The 9,994-nt window shown below is 41.7% G+C and overlaps 1 protein-coding gene across 1 annotated transcript in view; it reads right to left on the bottom strand.

The window, feature by feature from the left end:
• prdm5 (PR domain containing 5) overlaps positions 1-9,729 on the bottom strand; it is a gene marked incomplete in the record, with an annotated part of 81,217 nt that extends 71,488 nt beyond the window's left edge. Inside the window, 2 exon segments of the mRNA XM_014020549.1 lie at positions 6,152-6,235; positions 9,465-9,729. Coding sequence (XP_013876003.1) covers positions 6,152-6,235; positions 9,465-9,563 — 183 coding nt within the window.
• Between the last annotated feature and the right edge of the window lie 265 nt (positions 9,730-9,994).

Below are 9,994 nucleotides of genomic sequence, written 5' to 3'. Positions count from 1 at the left end.
TAGAGGCTATTGTTAAGTGTTGGGTGACCATATTGTAAATGAATTTTGGTTTTGCTCTTTTTTTCCAAAAAAAAAAGAATTTTGGTTTTTCTTTTTTTTTTCCCTGTAAGAGGTTTTTATTTAATAGAATTTTTGGACAAAAAAATCGCAATATATCACCTTGTTTACAGTATTGCAATTTATCGGGAAATATCGTATCGTGACCCCTCTGTCATGATATGTATCGTATCGTCAAATTCTTGGCAATACACAGCCCTAGTATCAGTACTTGTAACTGCATATTATTTAACATCTCATTGCAACAAAAGTTTCTTCAGCTAAGTTGTTTAACTTACGTTCTTTGGTCCATGATAAATTTCCAAACTCTGTCATAAAAAACTGCTGTAAATAAAAAAATACAACTCTGGCATCTTTGTTTTTCTGTTAAATTTGATGACTGCGCAATGAGTTCTGGGATACCATCGGCCGCATTGAATACTCAGATACAGCCGATATTTTCAGTGTTTTGTCAGTCACATTTGTCAGCTGCTTGTGTAGGCGCCTGCAAATTGGGACAGCCTATGGTGCAGGGCAGTGACGTAAGAGGCCGACAAATGCAGCCGACATCGGCTGCAACCCGTGAATTGAGACACAGCCACTGTGCACACCCTGGACACGTCAAGGCGGCCTTCCCCTTTAAGATGTTTCCCAGGTTTAAAAATTTCCCTTCCTTATTTCTGACAGTCAACAGAAAAACATTTGTGAGTGAACAGTTTTTACAACTTTCTCCTGCTGAGCAAAGACAGCAACAAGTTGAACTCACGTGCTCAGTCTGACTGACATTAATCACAGCCTACACTTCTTTCCCAATCACTGAATACAAGCCAAGTATTCAGGCAACACGGGCTTTTGAAAACCAATCAAAATGAAGGATATTATCTCAATACGTGGGACGGGAAGAAAGTAACGGAAAGGCTGTGCAGTCTTGTTCAATTCAGGATCCCTTCTGACCCCAGGCCTCTGGCATGTACAGTACCTGAATCCTGACATTGTCCAACAGAGTCATGTCAGGGTGTTTGTCGGTGTACTTTGTAGTATCATTGTAGGTACAGTACATGTCACTAAATACAGAGCATTGTGAGGGTGTAGAAGAGCAAATATGGAACCTAAAAAATTGCATAAAAACTAATTGGAAATTATTAAAACATTAGGATAATTTCCTTCATGCTGAAGGAGTTTTTCAATTTTTTTTTTTATAAAAATGCTGTAAGGGCTGTAAGAGTGGTCATAAAACAGAATTAGCCTTATTTTCCTATAAAATGTGGAGAAGCAGCAGCTTTACTCTGAGTTTATCCCAGATAACTGAATTACATATCCAATTTCTAAGGAAGCGCCTAGCTACGCTATGAGGAAAACCAATTGTAGCTCAGCTCTCTCTTCACCCCCAAAAGACCAACATAGCGTATGCAATACTGCATRCGCCACATCAGTTTGTCTGTCAATCTTACACTCTATTCTTTCCTTACTCATGAACAAAAATCCCAAGATACTTATATACTTCTCCACTTGAGGCAGCACCTTACTCCCAACCCAGAGAGGGCAGACTGAGGACGATGGTCTCAGATTTGGAGGCGCTGATCCTCATCCTAGCCGCTTCACACCTGACTGTGAACTGCTCCAGTGAGACCCAGAGATCGCAGAACAATGATACAAAAAATGGTCAGAGTTCCACTCTCATCTTGAAGGGATCCAACTTACTGCCTGCAACACAAACCAGACTCTCCCACAGGGACTGAATGACCAGTAGCAACAATCCCAAACTCACAGGCAGGGTTCGACAAATCCTATTGCCCGACTGCCCGGGGCAGGTAAAACCCATTGTCAAGGCAGGTGGGTGTGTCGCGATGCCTGCTCGACCGGGCAGGTAAACAATTTCTTTTATTTTTTGTAGGGCCATTTATTTGAAATATTCTGAAAATAAATGAAGAAATATGGCGTTTTTAAACACGTAAAGCGAGAAAAAAATCCTCAAAATTTCCCCCTCCCGCTGTCGAAAAGTTACTTCTTGCCGTCTTGTCGCGGGATCACAAGTTCCTCCTCCTTCCTGCTGCACGTCGCGCAGAGAGAAGGTTTAACAACCGTAGTTTTTTTCACACCCGTGCTTTTGGAGAAAATTTTAATGTTTTTTATGTATTGCTACCCACAGAGAAGAAAAAATATGTGGACGTTTGTTCGGTCATAAATCCATCTTGCTAATGTCGGCTTCTGCTCTGATGAATATGATGATGAAGATGAGAGCGCAGCACCAGCGGGGTCAATTCAGCATGTATGGAAGGCAGATATAACAGTTATTTGGCTTCACCACACATATTCTAGTTATCTGAAATAGTTTTTTGACTAAATTAGACATATTAGTTATTTAGGATAAAATAATAAAATGTTTTATTATTTTGTTTTATTTACTTATTTTTTTAATTTGGAGTTATTTCCAGCTTGAGCTTGTTTGTGTGTTGAAGTTGATTTTTGAAAATAAGGGGCAAATATGATAAGATTTTTTTTAACTTCACTCTGCACCCTTTTTTGCTGTTACTATGGCGGCGCTGGAGACGGCAGCAGCTGGCTACCTCTCCCACTAACGTGCAGTTTTTCTTTCTTTTTATTACTTTTTTTTAATTTGTTTAATATTCGCATTTTATTGCATGTGTTTTACACASTATCTGTCCAAGATGGGCAAATATAGCATAGTCTATGATAGAAAAACACTGCTAGATATTTGTAAGTGCTGTATAAATGTACCTTTCAGCCTACCAGTTGCCGACTTCACGCTGGATATTCTCCAACCCAGAACACCGCAAGCTAATGCRGAGCCATATCCGACCGGAAGACGCAGACGACGGGCATGCGAACRTAAACAGAAGCGGGGTAAGCGAGCGGGTGTCCGAGGGCGGCTAGCGAAGCTAGCTAGGAKACCACTCCCCACGCTGCTGCTCGCTAATGTCCGATCGCTGGATAATAAAATGGACGAACTAAGGTCAGCAGCAGACGTATCACTGGATAATAAAATGGACGAACTAAGACTCAGGCTCATTTCAGATCACCAAACAAGGAACTGCTGTGTTTTCATTTTCACGGAATCTTGGCTCCATAATTGCATACCGGACTCTGCTATCAGGCTACAGGGGCTAACAGCGCACCGCGYGGACCRCACTGACGCATCACTCAAMACAAAGGSTGGAGGACTGTGTGTKTTTGTAAACGATCGGTGGTGCACCAACTCAGCTGTTGTCGAGCGATTCTGCTCCCCTGACTTGGAATACATGGTGGTGAGATGCCGGCCCTTCTATCTCCCCCGGGAATTCACCATAATCCATATATGGGCTGTCTATATTCCTCCACATAGTGACGCTAAGCTGGCGCTAGCTACGCTAGCTAATGAAGTGAAGCTCCTGGCAGAGTGGTGCACCACCAACAACCTCTCCCTCAACACCAGCAAAACCAAGGAGCTRATTGTGGACTTCAGGCGAGGGAGTAGAGCGCACAAACCCCTGAGTATTGAGGGGACATTAGCGGAGAGAGTGGACAGCTTCAGGTTCCTCGATGTTTATATCTCAGAGGATCTCACCTGGTCACTGAATACATCCCACATTATCAGGAAAGCCCAACAGCGCCTCCACTTCCTCCATCGTCTGAAGAGGGCTAAACTGCCACAGCAGCTACTCTGCAACTTCTACAGGTCCACTGTGGAGAGTCTTTGAGCAGCTGTCTCACAGTGTGGTATGGTAGTGCCACTGCTGCTGAACACAAGGCTCTGCAGAGAGTAGTGAAGACTGCTCAGTTCATCACTGCAGCTGCCCTCCCACCCATGCAGGACCTCTACAACAAGAGATGTGTGAAGAAAGCCGTCAGTATCTCCTCTGACCCCACCCACCCCAGCCACTTCCTGTTTCAACCCCTGCCATCTGGAAGAAGGTACAGGATCATCAGAGCCAAAACCACCAGACTCAAAACTGATCAGACTGTCATTTTGCGCATTTAGTGTTTTTCGAAAAAAACTAAAACCACCTCAAGCGAGCGTATCAGCTTTTACAYGAATCAGAGGAATTTTTTTCAAATCAAGCCATTTCCATTCACCTTTTCTGATGCAATACTCTAAAATGTGCATCAAGAAACGTTGAGGGAAACACGACTATTGTGAGCTATAGAACTGTGTATTGAGCAAAGGGAAGCACATTATATTTTTACTGTTTTTAGGCTGATTAGTTTCAGTGCTGCTGTATAAATACATATGCAGTAATGCAATATACAGTATGTAGCATGTGTTAAATAAAATGTTTTGCTTTTTTACTTGACAACAAAACGTTCAACAGTTCTTTCAATGAAAACAGTTTGGTAAAAACAAAAAAATGTGTTTTGTTGTATTAGATCAAGAAAAAAATCTGCGTTGTCTGCTAATTTTAGGAGAAATTATGCAAAGTGTTTTAGACAGAACAGAAAAAATACACAAAACAACAAAGCAGGAAGAACCTTATGTACACAAAACTGTGAAGACTAATATCTATAATGCAATTAGAACATTTGAGAAAGAGTTCGTTTAAATGAGTTGTAATTACTCTTGTCACTGAAGGCAAAAWGTGATAATGTTGCTTGGGTATGTGTGTGTTCATTTGTCTGTCTTCTTAGCACATTAATGATTTTAATGAAACTCAGAAAGTTATCATTGGATGTGTTTCTACAACTGATTAACTTTAGGAGTCAATGCAATTCTAAACAGCTGCTACAGCCAACCAACCTCAGCAACACAAAAACGGTATTACTTAGACAAAAATGCAAACTGAACTAAAGTGGGATGTGGTAGCAGCTAAGCGTCATTTCTTTCTTTTTTTTGCCACTTCAGTAGAAAGCAGAACTGAATATCAGAATATTAGAATCTTAGCTTCATCATCAGTGGCTTTTTTTTTCCCTTTTTTTAATAGGAGAAAAAGAAAGAGAAAGAAAAAAGTGAAATGTAATGAGAAAGAGTGAAAGAGAGATTAGAAGATATGTGAAATATATGTTGAGAAAACCCAAGACAGCACACCCGACTTCTTGGCGCCACACTTACAAAAACAAAGATAGCAAAACCACAGCAACAAAAATGCATATCTCTGTGTGAAAATGCATATCTCTAAGTGACTGTGGGGGACCACAGACCCGACCCGCAAAGCCGGAAGCCGACATAAGGGAGACCAGCGCCAAAGACCCCGAGAGGGACCCCAAGCGCGCAGCCCCAGAGACACCCGCGCCGGAAGGGCCGCCCACCCCCCCCCCAAAGAGGACCACCGGAGAGAACCGGAAGAGCCCCACCAGCGACCACACACAGCAACCCCTGGGACCAGCAGCGACGAACTCACAGGCCCCGCCGGTACCCACTGCGCCAGAGTGGATCCAGGCATGGACACAGAGGCCCGGCGCACCCCACCCCAGGCCAAGGCCCGATGGGGCCAGAGGGACCCAAGCCCCACCGGGCAGCCACCGGGCCGAGCCGGCACAYGCCCAAGCACCCAGCCCCGGACAACGAGAGCCACCAGTGCGCCGGCGGGCAAAGGCACAACCCACCAGAGGACAGCACGGCAGGGGAGTAATGGGCCCTCAAATGATCCCGAAGAAGGGGCTGCCCAAGTCCCAGCCTGACAAAAATACAAGCATACATAAACACAATCACACAGTCCCACCCTCATCCTCTCACCCACTCATTCAAAGACACACAAGATGGACGCCACAATCCAGTCACACTCCCCATACATACTCTATACCCCCCAGGTCCAGGATATGCACCCACCCCCTGCAGAGGGCAGCTCACACCTGAACCCAGGAGCTAAGCATCATTTCACAACCAACCCTTTAAATCCTAGATATATGTCAACTATTATATAAGATAGTCAAGCAGCACAATCCGCACTTCACATTTTTACAAAAGTAACATAAATGTGCAGAAGCAGATGGAGATCTGCTTTATGTGTGCTGAAATCTGATCAAGCTGCCTTTCAAGATGTGATTACGTGCGATGGGCAACACCAGCTTTAAAAGACGCCTGGCAGATTTATTTACAATTACACTTTTTCTTTCAGTGTCACTTTAAATGTGTGCCTTAAAATGTGTAAAACCTTAGAGACGTGTGTGTGTGTGTGTTCACCTCCCACATCAGCCTGTTGTCCAAGCTTTCATCCAACTCACTGGGCAGCTTTTTCTCACCAGCAAAGGGGCCAAACTTTTCTCCCTTGGAAGAAAACAACAGGATTAACAGTGTTTTTATACAACATAATGGTAGCCAAAATTACAACTGGGTGACATCTAATGTAGTTTACAGTTTCTATGAAGGTAATTTCTTTTTTTTTTACTATTCAATCAAACAAAAAAGTAGTTTCAATCAAAAAAATTTCAATCAAAAAAATAGTTGCAACCAAAATATAAAAAAAGTCTACCATACAAAACAGCTATTTCAATAAAAAATCAATCAATCAAAAAGCTTTTTGCAAAACGGAAACTTTTTTTCGCATGTCACAAATACAAATCTTTGGTTGGATCTCGTTTTGGTTGATGCTCAAAAATTCTGGTTGAACTCATAAACGTTTTGAACTCAGAGAACATAAACATCCGAGGTGGGGCCTAAAGAGGAACTATGTAGACGCGTTCCAATTGGTTAGTGCAGACTGAAGCGAGTTCCTGGTGCACCGGCTTCAAATCAAATGTTGTCAATACATTAAATGGATATTATGAGCAGTTTTCAGTCCTATACATTGTGTCCAGACTGTCCCTCTTCTACCTTCTAGTAGGTTGGTCGACACTTATCATTTGTATACCTTATAACAGTGGTTCCCAAAGTTGGGGTCGGGACCCACATTGGGGTCCCGAAACATCAAGGTTGGGTCCTGAAAAGATTTTCTGAATTAATTACACTAAAAAAATTACAACTATCAATAATTTTTTGCCTTTGTTGTTACAAATGAGTAAAGTTAGTGGACTTAAAATGGACAAAAAGAGAGTAATAAATAATGTTACTATGCTCTTGTTTGTTTGACGTGAAACCAATGTTCATCAACCAACAACAGCTGGGGTCACAGGTCTCTGCTGCTGGCATTTTGTGGGTCAAAAGCTGAAAAGTTTGGGAACCACTGCCTTATAATATGCATTCAGGYGCAGTGGGTTTGGCTCCTCTCCCGGGACGTGGAGCTCAAAGACCGACCTGACTCACTGTCCTTTGACCGGGGAAAGCACTTGATCTGCAGCATGGAGACCCAGGCACCAGGCCAGGGTCGCCTCAGACATTGGTAACAGTTCTAACAGACACACAGTGGGGTTGTCCGGGTCCGCTCAGACATGTTCCAAACTTTACCAGCTGATCTCTGTGGTGCGATTCAGATTTTCGTGTGAGAGGGGAATATCTTAAAACCAAAATCCAACTATTAAAGCAGCCGATCGGATCTTACCCCGGATTTACATTACTTGCGTTCCGTCTCCGCTCTGCTGCGCAGGTCRCAGCTGCACCGTTTCAATTCCAGTTTAAACTACCTCCACTCCACTCCGGTCCGACAGACRTGCAGGAAGGAGATCGCGCCATAAATTCAGTGATAAGTGTGGAAGTCACAGCAAAAAATAATTACTTCTGTGAAAGACAAACTCCAAACACAGCTGAAAACGATATAAAGGCATTTGATATCTAAGTTGAAACTGTCTCGCTGTCGGCTTTCTGAAACTTCTGATTTCAAAATAAAATCCATGTGTATCGTGTGTGTGTGTACAGATATGCTTCATGCTAAATGTTTCCATCTGCTTCCCAAACAGAATGATACATKCTGACAGCATTTGTGTAGAAATATATCCATATATTTATTAACATAGCTGCAATTTCAACATTATTCCGGCAAATTATTCCACCAAATAGTGTCTTATTTTGAAAATATGGATGTTGTGCTCATTCCTCTTCCTGTTAGTGCAACGTAATCTTTAAAAATTGACTCCGGCATCCGGCAAAAATAGGGTCTGTTCTAATTTTGACGGATCGCCGTCGGTTCACCGCCGCCGTGTGCAGCCAGTGTAAACACTCTCATTGATTATAATGGGTGTGTATTTGCTGCGGAGGTCGGACCGCAGCGGAACGGAGATGGAACGCATGTAGTGTAAATTAGGGGTTAGAGCTTAGCGCTATGGCTGACAGATATTTGAGCCAAATCACACGGACTGCACTAAGCAATAGAGACACGAATTACATAGTTTCTCTTTAGGCCCCGGCCCAGATGTTCATGTTCTGAGTTCAAAACTTTTTTGAGTTCAACCAAAAAACTTCAGAGTATCAACCAATAGTTTGAGATTCAAGATTTCTGGCATGTGAAAAAAAAAGTTTGCTTTGCAAAAAACGTTTTGATTGAATTATTATTATTATTATTATTCGTTAAAATAATTTTTTGACTGAAATTTTTTTTAATTTAAATTTTCTTTTGATTAAACCTACTTTTTTGTTTGAATAATAAAAACACAAAATTATAGTAAGTAACTCATTACAGAATACAGACAATTTATTTTTCTTACATGCATTTGTTGAGCTACACAAACCTATGTGACTGAAAAAAAGGAAATAATAGCATAAATAATAGCCGTCTGGTAAGGAGAAGTCCAACAATTTTGATGTTTTAGTACAAAATTACACTCAGATTTGTTAAAGTGTTTTCAATTAAATGTCTTTTCTGAATTATACACCCATCTAACTCCGTGTTACTATGTAAACTTCAACATGTTTTTTATGTTTGTTTGTTTGTTTGTGAAAATTCAGCCAAACTGTTTTGTTTACACTGAGTGCATATCTGCATGTTAAAACTGCATTTTATTATATCTGGAAAACTACAGGATTAAATAAACTCATACAGTCTGCACAGTTATATATTGTACATCATGACCTCTTTACATTTTATTTTACAGCTTAAAACGAGTTTCTTTGATCAAGAATCTGCTTTTTGCACTGTTGACAGATGTTGAATGATTACAGAGGTCATGCCTGCTGCTTTATGTAACATGTAGCTGTGAACATACAAGGGGCGTGGTGGAAATATCCAGTTCAATTCAAATGCATGAAGTCCACTTTATATTTCACAGCTCCATACAGCTGCTCTGTGTGAAAATATGTAAAACAAGGGCATTCAAGTTTTATAATTTGGAAAAATGACGTCAGGAGTTGAACTTGTTCAGATTAATCGAACATTATTCTGGATTCAGGAGCAGAGTTTCCCTCCTTTGTCGACATATATGAAGTGAACTCGGAGAAACCCACTCTGCAGTTATATCTACGTGGCAGCTGAGCGTCACGGATCTCGGTTCAGACTGACAGCGACTCTAAGGGGGGAAAAAGGCGAGTGGGGGTAAAAACGTATCYACAGCGCTACAAAAACTTCCCAAAACTAAGTTTAAACGCTTCCAACTCGGTGTGAAACCAGTTCCAGTCAGAAACTACAAACCTTTTTCACTCGCCTCGCCGTGAAAAGACCGATTCCATCCTGGACCTTTGACGATTTCAGGGAGAATCTGTCTGGCACGTACATACCCAACATTGACATCACTTGAAAACGTTTTTTCCCTCACTGACAAATCAGTTGGCTGTCATTAATGTCACCGGAAGTGGAGAAATCATGGTCAGTTTCAGGTTGAAGCGGATAGATTCTTCGGAAAGCGGTCCGGGTTAAACTCGTGTCGCTCGTGCCGTAGGAACTCAAAGCGGCGCTCTGATTGGTCCAAAGTTTGTAACCGGAGGGGCTACCTTTGCGTGTGCGTGTGTGTGTTTTGTGTGTGCGTATATGTGTGTGTGTGTGCCTGCAGATGTTACAACATGCAGCTTTCACACAGGGAAAAACGTAAAACCCGCTTCAAAAATAAGACATTCAGATTTAAAACGCTTTGTTATAAGAAAAGCACATCGCTTACAACATCACAAAGTACATCATATAATAGTAATGATACTATTATTATTATCATTATTATTATTATTATT

The sequence above is a fragment of the Austrofundulus limnaeus genome, unplaced genomic scaffold, assembly GCF_001266775.1.
Source record: "Austrofundulus limnaeus strain Quisiro unplaced genomic scaffold, Austrofundulus_limnaeus-1.0 Scaffold256, whole genome shotgun sequence".
NCBI classification, from domain to species: domain Eukaryota; kingdom Metazoa; phylum Chordata; class Actinopteri; order Cyprinodontiformes; family Rivulidae; genus Austrofundulus; species Austrofundulus limnaeus.
The sequence above is the reverse complement of the archived record's forward strand: the minus strand, read 5'-3'. Positions and strand labels throughout refer to the sequence as shown.